Source organism: Emys orbicularis, chromosome 13 (genome assembly GCF_028017835.1).
Source record: "Emys orbicularis isolate rEmyOrb1 chromosome 13, rEmyOrb1.hap1, whole genome shotgun sequence".
NCBI lineage: Eukaryota > Metazoa > Chordata > Testudines > Emydidae > Emys > Emys orbicularis.
Genome location: NC_088695.1, coordinates 13573769 through 13591885, shown reverse-complemented (window position 1 = coordinate 13591885; position 18117 = coordinate 13573769). Strand labels below are relative to the sequence as shown.

General features: G+C 45.0%; 1 protein-coding gene across 1 annotated transcript; it reads right to left on the bottom strand.

Annotated features, from left to right (window-relative positions):
* Positions 1–17203: 17203 nt before the first annotated feature.
* Positions 17204–17791, bottom strand: LOC135887463 (olfactory receptor 5A1-like). Its single transcript, XM_065415214.1, has one exon. It carries the CDS (start codon positions 17789–17791, stop codon positions 17204–17206), a length of 588 nt encoding a protein of 195 aa, XP_065271286.1.
* Between the last annotated feature and the right edge of the window lie 326 nt (positions 17792–18117).

Below are 18117 nucleotides of genomic sequence, written 5' to 3'. Positions count from 1 at the left end.
GTGACCAGCCCTCTGTGGAGAAAGAAGTGGTTTCGTACTATTTAGAAAAACTGGACGAGCACAAGTCCATGGGACTGGATGCGCTGCATCCGAGGGTGCTAAAGGAGTTGGCGGATGTGATTGCACAGCCATTGGCCATTATCTTTGAAAACTCATGGTGATGGGGGGAGGTCCCGGATGACTGGGAAAAGGCTAATATAGTGCCCATCTTTAAAAAAGGGAAGAAGGAGGATCCGGGGAACTACAGGCCAGTCAGCCTCACCTCAGTCCCTGGAAAAATCATAGAGCAGGTCCTCAAGGAATCAATTTTGAAGCACTTAGAGGAGAGGAAAGTGATCAGGAACAGTCAGCATAGATTCACCAAGGGCAAGTCATACCTGACTAACCTAATTGCTTTCTATGATGAGATAACTGGGTCTGTGGATGAGGGGAAAGAAGTGTATGCGTTATTCCTTGACTATAGCAAAGCTTTTGATACAGCCTCCCACAGTATTCTTGCCAGCAAGTTAAAGACGTATGGACTGCATGAATGGACTATATGGTGGATAGAAAGCTGGCTAGCTCGTCGGGCTCAACGGGTAGTGATCAATGGCTCCATGTCTAGTTGGCAGTCAGTATCAAGCGGAGTGCCCCAAGGGTCGGTCCTGGGGCAGGTTTTGTTCAATATCTTCATTAATGATCTGGAGGACTTCGTGGACTGCACCGTCAGGAAATTTGCAGATGACACTAAACTGGGAGGAGTGGTAGATACAGTGGATGGTAGGAATAGGATACAGAGGGACATAGACAAATTAGGGGATTGGGTCAACATCTGATGAGATTCAACAAGGACAAATGCAGAGTCCTGCACTTAGGACAGAAGAATCCCATGCACTGCTGCAGACTAGGGACCGAATGGCTAGGCAGCAGTTCTGCAGAAAAGGACCTAGGGTTTACAGTGAACGAGAAGCTGGATATGTTGCCAAGAAGGCTAATGGTATTTTGGGCTGTATAAGAAGGGGCATTGCCAGCAGATCTTGGGACATGATAATTCACCTCTATTCAACATTGGTGAGGCCTCATCTGGAGCACTGTGTTCAGTTTTGGGCCCCACACTTTAAGAAGGATGTGGAAGAATTGGAAAGAGTCCAGCGGAGGGCAACAAAAATGAGTAGGGGGCTGGAACACATGACTTATGAGGAGAGGCTGAGGGAACTGGGATTGTTTAGTCTCCAGAAGAGGAGAATGAGGGGGGATTTGATAACTGTTTTCAACTACCTGAAGGTGGGTTCCAAAGAGGATGTCCAATCTATATTCATCCCCATATGATCTCAGAGAAAAACTAACCTCTCTTTCATTATCAACTCATGAGACAAATACCTAAGCAAAGATGTGGACCTTGTACTAGAATCTGAATATCAACACAGGCAGATAGTGTGCAAAGGGAAATTTGGCCAATTCTATAAGAAGTACCTTTTTTATTACATTTTGTAATTTTTGCAGATCAGTGGTTTTCAACCTTTTTTTCATTTGCGGACCCCTAAAAAATTTCAAAGGGAGGTGCGGACCCCTTTGAAAATCTTTAGACATGGTCTATGGAGCAACAGGGCTCTGTGGACCACAAGATAAAAACCACTGTTGTAGAGAATTTAATATCTATAGTATCTTATTGGATTAATCCCTATTAAAATATCTAGCATTTCTATAACAACAAATTAATAACAAACCCCTGAGACCTAGAAATACTGGCTTTGGCATAGACTGACAACCCAATCAAATACAGAGAATACAGGCAAATTGATAAATATTACAGCTGCCATAAAGAGGGCCTCAGAAGAGCTTAGCTATATGACAGGCTCCTCCACTGCCAAGGTGTGTGTGTGGAAGTGGGTAACCCCAGGCTGATGAGCCAAAGAATGAAAAGGACTCGTAGTGCAAACCAAGAAGTGATCTAAGGTTGGATTTTGGCAAAACCAGAAGAGAGAGGCTGGAGGACATGAATGCTTCAAGACTTGAAGGAGAGAAACCACAACACCGAGAAAGAAATGACTGAGCATAGAGTCACTGGACAACTGAGAGCTAAATAGCAAAGAGGAGTTATTTATGCAAATGGACACTGAAAGTCTGAAAAGGGATATTAGTCATGTCGATCCACATGCAAACATTTGGTAGAACCAATGACAAGGATCAACAATAATATGGCACACTGACGGGGTGATCAAGTGGAATTAAGAGGATAATTAAAAATTGGACATCCAAACAAGACAGCTCCTAATGATGCAACGAGTATTGAATAGCAATCAAGACAAGGACAGGACATCCAACAGTGTGATAGAGGAAAACGTCTACTATCTGTGGAGGAGGAAGTTGATAATCAAGAATACAACATCTAAATATATTAAAAGTGAGATAGAGAAAAAGATCATCTGGTGGTGATAAAAAGCAATGACCAAGAGTGCATTCCAGCCCAAGAAATCATGAAAAATAGTAGAAAGGAAATCCCCACAGAAAGACTCCAAAGTTTTACACAGAAATGAGTGCATGGGTAGTGGTGGAGAGAGATCAAACCTATTAGGAATAGAAGATGAATAAACTCATGGCTTCTAGAAGGATATTGTAAAAGAGAGACAGAGAGCCTCAATATGAGTGCACAAGAGGAGTCCTTAAGAGTTATTTACATAGAAGTAAGATCAATCAACAAAACTGCTCCCTGAACTGTGGAATGTGTTCTGAAAAGGAAGAGACTGTACAGTGCCTGCTGAGCCTGGCTAGGAGAGAACAGACACATGAGGCCACCAAGTTCCTGCATTGGAGTCTCTGTGGAAGTACAAATTTAAATGGATTGTGTGTTATTACAACCACCAAATCAAAAGCGCTCTAGAGAATGGAGAGGCCTAGATTTTATGGGATCTGGCAATTGTCACAGACTGAGGAGTGCAAAAAACCAGGCCAAACATTAATATATATCGCCATACCAGCAGACAGTGTCATAGAAAAGAAACAAGAAGACAAGATAGCAAAGTATGAAGAACACTTCCACCAAGTAGATCAACTATGGAAAAATAGAACACAGATGATCCCAGTGATTGTTGGAATACTTAGAGTGATCCCTAAGGGTCTGAATGAGCAGCTGAAGAACATGTGAGGAATGCAAGACATCATGGTCAGTGACTTCCAGCAGATAGAGTTCTCAGACTCTGCGAGAATGTTAAGGAAAGTCAAAGGAAAACGAGAGCATTTGAGCATCTAAAAGGTAGGAATTGTGCCGAGGGTTTACCAAAACTCCTGACTACCCACACCTACAGAGTCGGTGCAGGGCAGGATTCATAGGTGACTTATGGGGATACATTTTAGACAGTGACTTTCTCCTTTTTATGCAGAAAGATGTTCTTTATTGTGAAAGCTATTTGTTAAAAAAATCCCCCCTTATGTAATTCTAAGGGACAGTAATAATGATCATAATAAATTAATGTAGCCAGCAAACACTCTCTAGGCATGCTGACATGATTTTTAAAAAAGGGGTCTGATTGTAAGTTAATGGGAGTTTTGTCCCTAAATCACTGAAACTCCTCTGAAAATTCAACCCAGTGGGACTTTTGACTCAGGATCCTACACATCTGAATATCAGGCTGTTCCTACATAAGAGAATCTCTCCAGCCCTCATGGAATTGAAATGGGAAGGAAGCCAATGTTCTGTCCAATGTCAAATCTATGTTTATCCCATATGTATCCCCAAGAGAAAATAAATCTTTTTCCAGTTATCAGTTAATCAAACAAATGCCCAAGCAAAGAGATGGACCTTGCCTGAGAGGTAACAGAGGCACTTCACACAGTGAAACCAAAAGCTAAGTGACTTCTCTAGAGAATGCCCTGCCCCTAATCTACTCACCCCCCAACACAGAGACTCCAAAAGTAGTAACTAGTGTTATCTGCACCAGCTAATCTCTGTTTTCTCAGTGCTGCCTGAAGAAACATAGAGAGAGAGAGAGAGATGGCTGGGTTGCCAGCCATGACCCCTGTGCTGCTACTGATTCTGTGTGAGCAGACTGCTGCATTCGGGCAGAAATCAAAGGGACTCTGCAGAGAGACCCACCCCTAGACAAGGGCGGGGAGGGGCGCAGAACTTGTTCCTTTGACATTAAAAGGAAAATAAAAGATTGTAATGAATAAAAACATGAATCAACTCACCTGCCTTTTTAATGTGGATCATAAATATGGTGAGATCATTCTGACCTGTGATTTTCTCTAGCTACTAGCTTATTGATTTGTCTGTCTAATCTCTCTCTCTGCCTCGGGAAACAGCATCTAGGACATCACATTTTTTTTTACCAGGAGCAGTGAGACCCTTCAAGGTGTGTAGGGTTATCAGTGGGAGTGGAACAAAGACCCTTTCCTTAGCAGACTACAAGACTAAGAGCTGATTTCTTGAGAACTGTTTAAATGCTGTCTCGGACAGGGCAGTTTCGGACCTGGCCCGATCATCCGGCCTCCCCCTCCTTCTCTGGGGGCTGTGCTTTGTTAAATGGCACTTGGTGTGTCAGTGGAATCACCTTCTGTGCCTTCCCTTGGCTACAACCCTTCCACAGTTTGTTTTTGGCTTTGCCCTTCCTTCAGGACTAGCCTCAGCCCTGCAAGTCCCCTGAGGGCACTCTCTCCTTATGTTCCCGGGCTCCTTACAGGCCCAACAAGTTCTTGACCCCCCCTGTTGACCTCACAAGGGGTGTGTTTTCTGGGTGGGACCTCCTTGCTCCATCCCAATATGGACACTCCCCCTTGTAGTGTCCAGATCACCCACAGGCGAAACAGTTTTTAGATCCAGGCCTTGGCCTCCCGCCCTTGGTGCCTGGTCTCTGGGGACGCACCAGTTGGGAGTAACAGAAGAGGAGAAGGACCTCGGAGTCCTGGTTGATAGCAGGATGACTATGAGTCGGCAATGTGACGTGGTGGTGAAAAAAGCTAATGCAGTCTTGGGATGCATTAGGCGAGGTATCTCTAGTAGGGATAAGGAGGTGCTGGTTCCTTTGTACAAGGCATTGGTGAGACCACATTTGGAGTACTGTGTGCAGTTCTGGTCACCCATGTTTAAAAAGGATGAACTTAAACTGGAACGGGTACAGAGAAGGGCCACTAGGATGATCCGAGGAATGGAAAACCTGTCGTATGAAAGGAGACTCGAGGAGCTCGGTTTGTTTACCTTAACCAAAAGAAGGCTGAGGGGAGATATGATTGCTCTCTTTAAATATATCAGAGGGATAAATACCAGGGAGAGAGAGGAATTATTTCAGCTCAGTACTAATGTGGACACGAGAACAAATGGATATAAACTGGCCGTCGGGAAGTTTAGGCTCGAAATTAGACGAAGGTTTCTAACCATCAGAGGGGTGAAGTTCTGGAACAGCCTTCCGAGGGAAACAGTGGGGGCGAAAGACCTCTCTGGCTTTAAGATTAAGCTAGATAAGTTTATGGAGGGGATGGTTTGATGGGATAATGTGATTTTAGATAGTGGGAAATAACTTGCCATCGCAGGTAATTAGTAGCACTAGTCAACAATGGGATATTATAAGTTACTACAGAGAACATTTTCAGGAGGGTCTGGCTGGGAATCTTGCCCACATGCTCGGGGTTCAGCTGATCGCCATATTTGGGGTCAGGAAGGAATTTTCCTCCAGGGTAGATTGGCAGAGGCCCTGGAGGTTTTTCGCCTTCCTCCGCAGCATGGGGCAGGGGTCGCTTGCTGGAGGACTCTCTGCGACTTGAAGTCTTTAAATCATGATTTGGGGACTTCAACTCATGAGTCAAGGGAGAAAATTATTCTAGGAGTGGGTGGGTCATGTTTAGAGGCCTGCATCATGCAGGAGGTCAGACTAGATGATCATAATGGTCCCTTCTGACCTTAAAGTCTCTGAGTCTATGAGTCTATATGGTTCAGGTGTCCACCCCAGCAGGAGTCGGAACAACCCCCTGTGCTGCTCAGCAATATGGGCCCTCCAGGCCCTCCAATAAAAGTCCATTTTCTCCACCCTCGGGCGCTCAAGTTCCAGATCTGGGCAATAGTCCCACAGTCTTTGCCCTGCCCCTTGTATCAGGGGTGGACCACAATTGGCCGCATTCTCCACCACTTGTGGCAGGGCGAGGACTCACTGGCATGGCGCCTCCTGCTAGTCATCCTGGGAATTAGCTCTTCCAGCCTGGAGAGCCCTCTGCAGGCCGGTGTCTCCTGGACCCCGGTGCCTTTTACCTCAGAGTTCTGCCCCCAGCGGTAACCGACAATCTGGGTCTCCCCAACCAGGGGAAACCCCAACCCTCTATCCCCACCTTGCCTCAGTGACTACTGCCAGTCTCCATGTAGCCACCGCTCACTGGGGCAGACTGCAGTCTGTATACCACTCGTCATCAGCAAGTGAGGTTAAGACCTGCTGACTTTGCCTGTCTCTGGGCTGCCCCTCTGCAGCTCTAGTACCTTTTTGGCCTTTTCTCAAGGCCTGAAGCATCGGGTTTTACTAGGCTGGGGCTTCCCAGATCCCTCTGCCCTTCCCCAACACTGCTCCACCTCAGGTATCCTCCTCAGCTACCAGGCAGCCAGGTCCTTCTCTCTCAGGAAGCTAGAGAGAGAGTGTGTCTTTCTGAGCTCCTGGCTCTGGCCCTCAGCCCTCTTATAGGGCCAGCCATGGCCTGATTGGGGCATGGCCCCACCTGTGGCAACTTTCCCCCAATCAGCCTAGCTTTCCCCGCATCCTAGCCCTCTCCCAGGGCTGTTTTAAGCCCTTTGGGTCATGAGAGGGGTGACCACCCCGCTACAGATGGATACACAGGTTAAGGAATGAGAAAGGAGCAAATAGACTGTAACATGGCAGGAAAGAATAGGAGATGAGACAAAGGAAAAGCTATATTGTATAGAGCTGGGCAAAATTTTTCAGACAAACAGCTGATTCACCGAAAAATTGACCTGGTACATTTGTGAATTTGAAACAAGGTTGCAAAATAGTTTCATCCAAGGCAAAGGGGGAAAAAAGGCTAAATTCACAAAGAGGCCCAGGGAATCTCATTTACTTCCAGTACCATTAACACAGTGGTTAGGGAACTCACCTGGCACATGGAAAACATTGGTTCGTGACCCATCTCTGTCTGTTGTAGAGCAGAGATTTTAAGTTTGGTTTCCCCTGTCTCAGGAAAGTGCTTTAATCTCTGGGCTATAAAGTAGTTTGGGGCAGGGCTTTCTCAGTCTCTCCTCTTGAAGCTGTTCGCTTTGTATAAATCAGCAGCACCTCAGCATCAGCAGATACACATGTCTATAATGCAGCCATGGCAGCATATAGAATTGGTTTCCATCTTAAATGGTTCCTTGCAAGTCTTCTTCCTTCCACAAGAGTCAGTATGGGAGGGTTAAGGTTTCTTTAATCCCATAAAATTGCATCTTCCAATCTCATTCTTAGTCAGCCTCATGCTCTATTTCCTTTGACCCCAGATATAAAAAGCTTCAGTAAAAGCATAAATTCTTCTGCAAGTTGAACATGACTCCACCATGGCAGTCATGTTCTCAACTGATGCCAGACTGCAACTTGCTGGGGTAATCTAAGTATCTCCTCATTTGTGACAAATCAAACAAATGGAAGTTAAGAATACGCTGTAACTTTCAACACAGAAAATTGTTTAGTTTCCTCTCCTCGGCTGTGTTTAATGGAGATGTTTCTTCTGCATATAACCTAGATGTCATCACAACAAGATCTAAGACTTGTTTCTTAGTTGTCATATAGACATCCTGCTACCCAAACAGGGGCCTTTAAATGACGCTGAAATGCCATTGACACAAGACCCATCAGACTTCTTCAGATATAGAACCTCCTGCCATCAACTGACTACCCAGATAAGTAAGACTATTCACCCATTCAATGTTGTTGCTGTGATGGGTTGGGTCACAGAAACCCCCTTGGGAATGCCACCTGATGTGCTGAGACTACTTTTAAACCTGTTTTCCCTGCCAGCTTGGGACTCCAGAACCTTGCCTTGATTGAGCCCGACATGGTAGCCTGCTACAAACACAGACCCAGGTCTGCACCATGTCCCCCAAAACCTGCAGGCTTAACTGAAATAAGTTTAAGAAGTTCTCCTGTCTCTAGCACTCAGATACCCAACTCCTGATGGGGTCCAAACCTTATACAGGGTAAACTCATAAATTGTTCGCCCTCTATAACACTGATAGAGAGATATGCACAGCTGTTTGCCGCCCTCCCCTCCCCCAGGAATTAATACATACTCTGGGTTAATTAATAAGTAAAAAGTGATTTTATTAAATACAAAAAAGTGGTTTTAAGTGCATTTAAGTGGTTCCAAGTAATAACAGACAGAACAAAGTCAATTACCAAGTAAAATAAAATAAAACACGCAAGTCTAAGCCTAATACAGTAAGAAAATGACTACAAATGAAATCTCACCCTCAGAGATGTTCCAATAAGCTTCTTTTACAGACTAGACTTCTTCTAGTCTGGGTCCAGCAATCACTCACACACCTGTGGTTACTGTCCTTTGTTCCAGTTTCTTTCAGGTATCCTTTGGGAGTGGAGAGGCTACCTCTTGAGCCAGCTGAAGACAAAATGGAGCAGTTTCCAGGGGCTTAAATAGACTTCCTTTTGTGGGTGGAAACCCCTTCTCCTCTCCTATGCAGAATCCAGCTCTAAGATGGAATTTTGGAGTCACATGGGCAAGTTACATGGCCATGCATGACTCAGTTCCTAACAAGCCAGGCCACATTCCCAGGAAAGCTCAGATGTGGATTGGCATCTCAAAGTTCATTGTTAGCTTACATGTTTCTTGATTGGGCACTTACTGAGAATAGCCTTTTCTCAGGAAGCTGACCAACTGCTTCATCGCGGCTATTTAAAATTGAACAAGTACATAGCCAATATTCATAACTTCGAATACAAAAATGATACATGCATACAAATAGGATGAATATATCCAGTAGATCATAATCTTTGCAGAGATATGTTACATGGCATATCTAGCATAAAACACCTTCCAGTTATGTCATGTTTACACTCATAAGCATATTTCTATAAAGCATTATGAGGTACAACGTCAAAGTTGCCATTTACATGCTCCGTTGGCAGGTCATGAATAGCCCTGGGCAAAAGAAATTGCCTATCCAAATTATTTGTCAAAGCATTCAGTGAAATCAGGATGAGTTCACAAATAACTCAAGGGCACAAAACGAGGCCAACTTTCAAGGCTAACGTTTGACTGACTAATGAAAACCACTGACATGGGTCTCTGACTTTTTCAAGAGATCAGAAACTGCCCCCTACATTTTTGAACATTTCCTGATGTGAATACTATACATTTTATTAATTGTTTAATGTGTTACATCATGATAGACTAACAGCATTATTTCTCTTTATACCTCTCTGTGTGTCGTTTATTGTTCCATCAGCATCTCTCTCTCTCTCTCTCTCTCTCTCTCTCTCTCCCCGTGGGTGTGACAAGTTGGACCACTTTTATTAGTGAAAAAGACAAGCTTTCGAGTGACATGGAGTTCTTTTCCAGGTCACTGTTCAATGGGTAGAACGTCCTCTGTGGGGCAGAGACTCCATATCTTGTGGACATGAAGTGAGCCAGCACCATATGGAAAATAAACCTGCACCAGAAGGACATTGTTTTCCCTAGGAAAGGGAGCATGGGACTGGGAGCCAGGAACCGGATGGAGATTCTCAGGGTCTGCTAAGTGGGCTTTGCTCCTTACACGGGGCTGACTGTGCAATTGGTAAAGTTCAGGACAACTGCACCTGTGTTCCCCCTCTATGGTCCAGTGAGGCCACTCAGTCTCAGGCTTCCTGCTCCCCAGCCATTACCTCTCTTGGGTGCTCTTCCTTCTGACAGGAGTATTTTCAGGCTGACCAATTACCTGCCTTCACTGAGTTATTCCAAGCAAAAGATATTCTGCCTAACAGACCAGCTTCACTTCTCTTCACTTCTCTTCTCAGAGACACTACACAGTGTAACTGCTATGTTTGTAAGTTTCCACACAGCTTTATAAGCAAGTGTATTGTCATGGAAAAAGTCACCCACGCATTCATTTTAGTTCAGAGACTCAAGCCTGAGGCCAGTTTATTGCAATACATACCAACGCGTTGGGGTAGCAGTCCGAAAACTACCACCCCTAGCACAACACGCAGGCTGCTTTTATTCCTTCAAACCACAAGCATATTACAAATAATATGTCATTTGCGAGAAATAAGAGTTGGGGTCCGTTCCCTTTTCCCGATACCTTCCTTATCAATTTACGAGAACTGGGTGCATATTGGGTGGGTGGGGGGGTTCTTGGCGGTTTCCGCTATGGGTGGTACTTGGCACCAGTTGGGACGTTTTTCTCGGCAAGGTACATATTATTTTCCGGGGTTTTACCATTAAGGGCATAGGGGTTTATTACAGGACGCCCAAAGAAGATATATGATTGGTTAGTTTGGCAGTTAGCTGGAACTACAGGAGAAGTTGGCCTTTACTAGAAGCAATTTCTTCATGTAAGCACTTATTATATTTCATAAACAAGCAGTTATTATGTTGCTAAGGCCTTCCACATTGCTCCCTCCCTCTCCCTCCTCTGGTTATAACCCTTGACCGAATTTGGCAGGGAATTGTACAGTTTAGTCTTGTTCAGGCCCTGGCCTGTACTGGCTTTTGTAAGGGCAGTCAGTATATCGAGCCTCTGTCAGAAGGCCTGTGTTCGGGCCTTCTGTGTTACTCTGGCTGACATAAAGGAGGCCACCCAGTTCTTTTTTCCCACAGTATTTTAGTCTTAAGGTAAATCACTACAGAGAAAAATATATTAAAATGAATAAAAGAAACCTATACAACAAGCTTACCAGAGATCACCCCAACTGCAACATGGGCTTTGATAAGAGCTGTCCTTTAACCCCCACTCAGGGATTTTCCTGTGGATTTATGTTCTTCACACTCACACCTCGGAACAAGAACAATGCCTGACTCTGAGAGAGACTCATTTATCGAGTGTGTCTCTTTGAAGAGACCTTGCATATGTAATCAGCCAGACAATCTCTGCCCAAAGTGCAGCTTCAAAAGAAGGGTTTCCAGGTGAGTCATTTGCACAGGGCTGGCCCAAGACCAAATGGCACCCCAGGCGAGAAGCATCTTTGGCCCCCCTCCATTTATTAATCTTTTGAATACCTTATTTTTTATTGCATTTGTACCACATTTCATGACTTTGGTGCATGATTTGCATGCTTGATTTATCCCTGTCATATACGATGATAAATTTGAACACTAGCATCTATAAATTTGTATTTTGTCACTAACAACAAAAACAGCACCCTGAGCCCAGCGCCCCCCAAGCCCTGGGTCACTTGCCCCTAAATTTGGCCCTACATTTGCATTCCCTTCCCCCCACAAAATGTCCTAGGACATCCACTTCACTCATATTGTCCCCAATAGTCCTTTAAAGTTCCTAATAGCTCCCAGACATTGCATTATTCATGACTTCCTCCTAAAGAATCTCCATGCAATCCTACAACAATACATAAATATTTGCATTTTTAATACAACAAATTCCAAAGATGTTAAACTTAATTCAGTAAGGTTTTTCCAGGATATTACAGGATACTGTCATTTCTGTCACAATGGCAATCTTGCAATATAGTGTCTGAACCCCTGGCTGCACTTACTCAACTCAAATCTTCTAGCCTTATTCCCATCTATATGGAGTTGGGTCTTCAATCTCCTCTTATCCATTCTAGTCTGTCTTGAATATATTTCCTCTGAAACCAAGAAGCTAAACAAAGCTTTACTATGACATCCATCCATCTAATTTTGGGCCTTCCAACACTTCTCTTACCCTCCACTTCTAAATTTAACTCTCTCTTTCCTATATGTTCTCCCAATTTTCTTTTTGCATAGCCAAAACCTCTAAACCTGGATTCCCTCAGCTATATATATATATATATATATATATATATATATATATATATATATATATATATATAATTGGTACTACCTTAACACTTCCCCTACTTTGTTTGTTCTGAACATGGTCCATCCTTGTAACTCCAACCACCAATATTAAAATTTTCATTTCCACTGTATTCAAGATTTCCTCCTTTCTCTTCTTCAGTGCACTGAAATTCAGAGCCCTGTAAAAATGCAGATCTAATTACCATCTTGTAGACCTTACTTTTCAATTTGGTTGGCTTAGTGAAAACTCAAATGCTCATATAAATATTCATATAATGACCAATCCCCCAAAAGGGCTACTCCAGTGCAGAGGATGAACACATGAATAATCATATTCCAATTAAGTGTGACTATGGACCACTACCATGATTCTGAATCTGTCTGCAGGACACGGATCATACACAATCTTGATTGGGCTCAATCCCTCACAAAGTCAAAAAGAGGAAGTCTCCGTTGAAGTTCTGAATGCAGACAGGCTGTAGGGATACAACCATTTAGTCTAAACACTCAAGTGCATGCAGTATCATAGAGAAGAGATGCACAGAAACATAATAGATTAATGAAAAAGCCCATTCAACCAAGTTATACTTTCTTTCTATAGGATTTGCATAATGTGAGGGTATATGTTTGGTGAACCACTGTCGGGAGGGTGTTCTATTCACAAATAAGACAGATAATTAAACTGTGGAACTCCTTGCCACAGGGAGACATAGAGACCAGAAATATAGGAAGAATCAGAAAGGGATTGCAGAAGAAAAATAGCCAGAGCTATCATAATTCATTATGATAAGATTTTTGGAAGGGATATTAAATATCAAGCTTCAGTTTTAAACCAAACTCTAATAATTAGAGACTCTGCTGTGGGGGCAGATTATCCCATTTCTGTGTACTGTCAGGTTATTGAGTCTTTCTCTGAGAAGCTGGTTCTGGTCACTGCCAGAAAGAGGAATCTAGACTACATGGCAGGTCTGACTCAATATGGAAATTCTTATGTTCCCAAGACTCAGACAATGGCAGTACAAGAGGCAAGCAATTTTCTTCAGCAGCTTCCTTTATCCGAAGACCTCAAAGGACTTCATGTGCATCACTATATGTTCTATTAATTTAGATGGAATATATGGCCCCAAAGGCGTTAACATAACCCAGTCACTGTCCAGCATTAAACTGTGTTAAACAAGCTTCAGAATTTGATATACAGAGCTCAGCCTACTTGTTACCATGGCAAACACACAATTAAACATCCTTTTTAGCTTTTATTAAAATAATAGAAAAGAAGGAAAAACAATTAAAGCCTTTGAAAAGGAAAGTGTTAAATAAGGCTTTTATTTTAACAACATCCTTTATTCCCCTCCGCTTTAGCTGAAGCAAGTTTTTTGAAGGGGAAAAAAAAACCATTGGTTGACAGACTTTTAGAATCATAGAATATCAGGGTTGGAAGGGACCTCAGGAGGTCATCTAGTCCAACCTGCTGCTCAAAGCAGGACCAATCCCCTGACAGATTTTTGCCCCAGTTCTCTACATGGCCACTTCAGGGATTGAACTCACAACCTGGGGTTTAGCAGGCTAATGCTCCAACCACTGAGCTATCCCTCCCCAGAAGCAAAATAGAATATCACGATTGGAAGGGACTTCAGCAGGTCATCTAGTCCAATCCCCTGCTCAAAGCAGGACCAATCCCCATGGCATTAAAGATGGTAATAACTGTTCTTTTTGGGGAAAGAGAAGAAGTTAGTAGAGCTGGGCGGGAGCTATCGTTGCTGTTCTTGTTAAAGTCAGATCCCATTTCCTAGAAGGCAAAATGAGAAACACACACAGAAGGGGAGGGAAAGGAACAGCAACGATAGAAAACGCAGTTTCAGACTCTTGGGTTCACTCTCATTTGCAACCTCACAGCTGGAGAAACACAGGCACGGCCCACTGTCTTATTAGCCACTTAGAGACCTGGCAAGCTTGTACCAGCATCCAGCTGTTTCGGAATTACTTTCAGTGGCTTCTTTCTGGTCACAGGCTCACAGCAGTGCTCCCGGGAATACAGTCTTGTCCTACTAAGCCAGACTCTCATTAGACAGAAGGGAAAAGGGGAGGGATAGGAAAGAGAAGAAATAAAGTGGTCATCATTCCTGTTCTAAAGAAATTACAGTCCAACAGAGTGACACTTAGTAGACAGGACATCCTGCAAAAGAAAGAAGTGAGAGTAGCTAAATCATGCTATTTTCTATTCAATGAGCTGGTTGCAAAAGTTGTGAATTTTGATGAGAAAAAGAGCCATGATTTTTTTCATTAAAATATTCCCATTTTCAACCAGCTCCAGGGCCGGCTTTAGGCACCAGCAAACCAAGCAGGTGCTTGGGGCGGCATATTTTCAGGGGCGGCATTCCAGCCAGCCTCTTTTTTTTTTTTTTGGCGATTGAGCGGCAAAAGCCTAGAGCCGGCCCTGGCAGCAGCAGCGCATCCTGGACTGGGGGAGCCCTGGGACCGCTGCCGTTCGCGTCGGGGAGCAGCGCTCACACCTTATGGCCGGGCGGGCTCCGAGCGCAGGACACTCGGGCTGGGGGCCACCCCTCGGGGAATACAGAGCCGCCTGCAGGTGCCGCAGGATGGCCGCTCCCCAGCGCCGCAGCCGGGGCTGGGCGAAGCAGCCAGAGCCACCAAGGGACTGCGGCAGGGCGGCCAGGAGCAGCAGCAGGAGCGGGGCCATAGAGGGTGGGGCACTGCTGTGCGGGGCCCACATCCCACTCTCTGGGGCTCCGCTCCCTCTGGGGCTTCCCTGCCCTGGCTCCTCAGCCCCCTGGCGGTCGGTCCCCCATCTCTGTCCTCCCCGGTCCCAGCCGGTCCTGGAGGTGGGAGCCCCGGCTGGAGGGACCCTGGGCTGAGGCACGGCCCGGGAGCCCCACTGCTTACCCCAACCCTGCCAGCGCTGGACTGGCTGGAGGCGAGGGGGGAGCGGGCGGAGTCAGCGCTGGTGGGGGGAAGCCCAGCGCTGGGGCGGCAAGTGGTGCATGTGGGATGGGGGGCAGAGCTCAGAGTTGGGGTGGCAGGGGGTGCAGGTGGAGTGGGGGGGAGAGCCCAGAGTTGGGGCGGTAGGGGGTGCTGGTGGGGGGGAGAGCCCAGGGTTGGGGTGGCAGGGGGCGCGGGTGGGGTGGAGGGGAGAGCTCAGGGTTGGAGCGGCAGGGTTTGCGGGGGGGGGGGGAGAGCCCAGGGCTGGGGTGGGGGCAGCCAAAACATTTTTTTGCTTAGGGCGGTAAAATACCTAGAGCCGGCCCCAACCAACTCTATTCGTTTTTTGTGAAGAATGTGAAAGAAGAAATTCTCCCTGTGAAACCGGGAGGAGAGGGTGGTGTCTTTCTTAACTGGGACAGGGAGTGCATTCAGTTAGTACTAAACTGATATGGGAAGCGATATGGGACTCTCAGTGAGCAGAAGGATGATTGTGTGATTCAAGGCAGAGACAGGGATGGAAGAGATCAGGCTTTGGTATCTTGCTCTCCGCCGACTTTCTGACTGACCTTGGGGATGTCACAGAGACTACATTTTCCCCATCCAATAGGAGTAGGGCACCTAACTTGCCTAAACTCTTTTGAAAATCCCAGCCTGCTGGTTGACTCTTCATTTAATTAAATAAATTAAGGGAGATATCCTATCTCCTGGAACAGGCCTTGAAAGGTCATCAAGTCCAGCCCCCTGCCTTCACTAGCAGGACCAAGTACTGATTTTGCCCCAGATCCCTAAATGGCCCTGTCAGAGATTGAACTCACAATGCTGGGTTTAGCAAGCCAATGCTCAAACCACTGAGCTATCCCTCCCCCCAAGACCTGAGACCATAGCTCTGTAAGTCCAATGTTGACAACAGATGGATTCTGAATCATAACTTTATTCGCTGAGGCAAGATCCTCAGCTGACATATCGGTGTAGCCCTGTTTCTTTCAGTGGAGTTATGTTGCTTTCCACCAGTGGTGGTGCTGCATCTAAGGGTGAATTTCACTGGGGTGTATAGTGCCAGCACCACTTCCTATTATGTTTAGGATTTAAGTGAAAATTCAATGATACACAGGTCTTTCCAACTCAATGATGAGGGAAATTTGAGGAATGTAAAATCACTTTAGAATATGGACACTATGGGCCAGATTCCCAGTTCATGTAAATCCACCCAGTTCCATTGATTTAATGGCGCTATGTCAATTTACACCCAGAGAAAGATTCACAAAGGAACGTATCTGTTCTAATGCTGAGCATTGCAGTGGATAACTTTTAGGTGATTTTTCCCCCAATCACTTGGTTTCCAGAGCCTGAGTTGGGCAGCCAGGCTCCCTATACAGTAAAGGGGAGACATAGTCATCTAAGAATGGGATTAAAAAAAGCCAACATGACAGATGGTTCCTTAGCCAATGGGAAAGGCCAAGCAGAGGGTTGTGTTCTAAATCCCGCAGCTATCACAGGAGGTCAGTCCCTATCTCCTCTGGGGAAAAGCACTTCCTTCACCTTGGGACTCATCTGGGAAGCCTCTAACCCCACCTAAGGTGGCAAGAAACCATGGCAAGAGAGGGGAGAGAAGAAGAAAGAATTAGGTGGAGGAAACCACTCAACTTTTATCCTAGCAGTTAAGGATGTAGCAGACCCTCTTCAAGTGCCTTATAAAGATAAAGATTTTAAAAAGGGATCTACTTCCTCCCATGTGCATGCCCTAATCACTGCAATGTGGGATACCTGATATCTGTCTCTCTCAATCTCTCCTAATAGAGCCTTAATTCCTTTTTCATCTTGGCCCAGCTGGGGATCATGCTCGTTATTAATTATTATTTTTTTAAGACACAGACATTAATAGGGATGAATCCTACAAGATGCTAAAGATATTAACTAGGGTTTTCACCAAAATACTCTAGAAGAACTACAGATTGCAATAGACAAAGATGTTCTTTTCATAGAACTGGCCAGATCCTCAAGTGGAATAAATTAGCCATAGGTCCATTGAAGTAAGTGTGTCAGATTGAAAGGGATAGAGAGAGAGAGAGTGTGTGCACACATGAATGGCTCTAGATCCTGGTGCTTCTAGCACTCACCCTAGATGGAGATCCAGGATCCTGTCCCCTTTGCTCCAGTGTCTCTTCTACCCAATGGCGATGTGGCCTGCTGAGTTCAATGGAGCCACACTGATTTAGACCAGCTGAGGCTTGAACAAAAGTGTCAGATACCTGAGCTGAGAATCTCCCAAACACAAGTTATCCACAGTTCTATGCTCTTTTTATTCTTTTTTTAAATAAGATCAACACTACTTGAGAAATTTGAATTTCCTCAACATTTTCCCTACAGCTGTTTTCACCTCCTTGTTTTTCAGGCTGTAGATAATGGGGTTTAACATGGGGGTCACAATGCTGTACTGGATGGAGAACATTTCATCCAGCACCACAGAGGAGACTGAGCTGGGTTTTGTGTACTGGAAAAAAGCTGTCAAGTACAACAAACCAACCACAATAAGGTGGGAGCTGCAGGTGGAGAAGGCTTTACGCCTGCCCTCCGCAGAGCGTATCCTCAGGATGGTGGAGATGATGTGAATGTAGGAGATCAGGGTGAAGAGAAAGGAGCTTGATCCAAGTATGACAACAGAAGTAAAAAGCACTACTTGATTGGTGAGGGTGTCAGTGCAGGACAATTGTAATAGAGGAGGGAGCTCACAGCTGAAATGGCTGATTTGATTGGGCCCACAGAAATGCAACTCGAGGGCAAAAACAGTGTTAATAAGGGCATCTATGAACCCTATTGCCCATGCACCACTCACCAGCTGAACACAGATCCCTTTGCTCATTGTGTCCATGTAACACAGTGGGTCACAGATGGCAGCGTAGCGGTCATATGCCATCGCTGAGAGAATAAAAACTTCAGTAACAGCCGGCATAATTACCTAGAAGTGCCTATCTCCCACTGATTTCAAAGGGAGTTATGTGCCTGGATGCTTTTGAAAATCCCAGTAGGCATCTATCTTTGTAAATCTGGCCCTATGATACCCTTCCTTCTGGTCTGGAGAGAGGAATATTTTGAAAACCAAGAACTGGGGAGACTGAAGTATTGGAAGAAGTCTCTCTCTCCCAAAGTGGTACAGAGATGAAAGAAGTTGGAAGACAACTGGCCTATAAGTTAGAAGGCTCAGAGAGAGGAAGGCATGATTATATTTGAGAAAACTTTACA

Coding starts and splice junctions, on each gene's coding strand:
- LOC135887463 (XM_065415214.1), bottom strand. CDS start 17,791: ATGGCATATGACCGCTACGCTGCCATCTGTGACCCACTGTGTTACATG.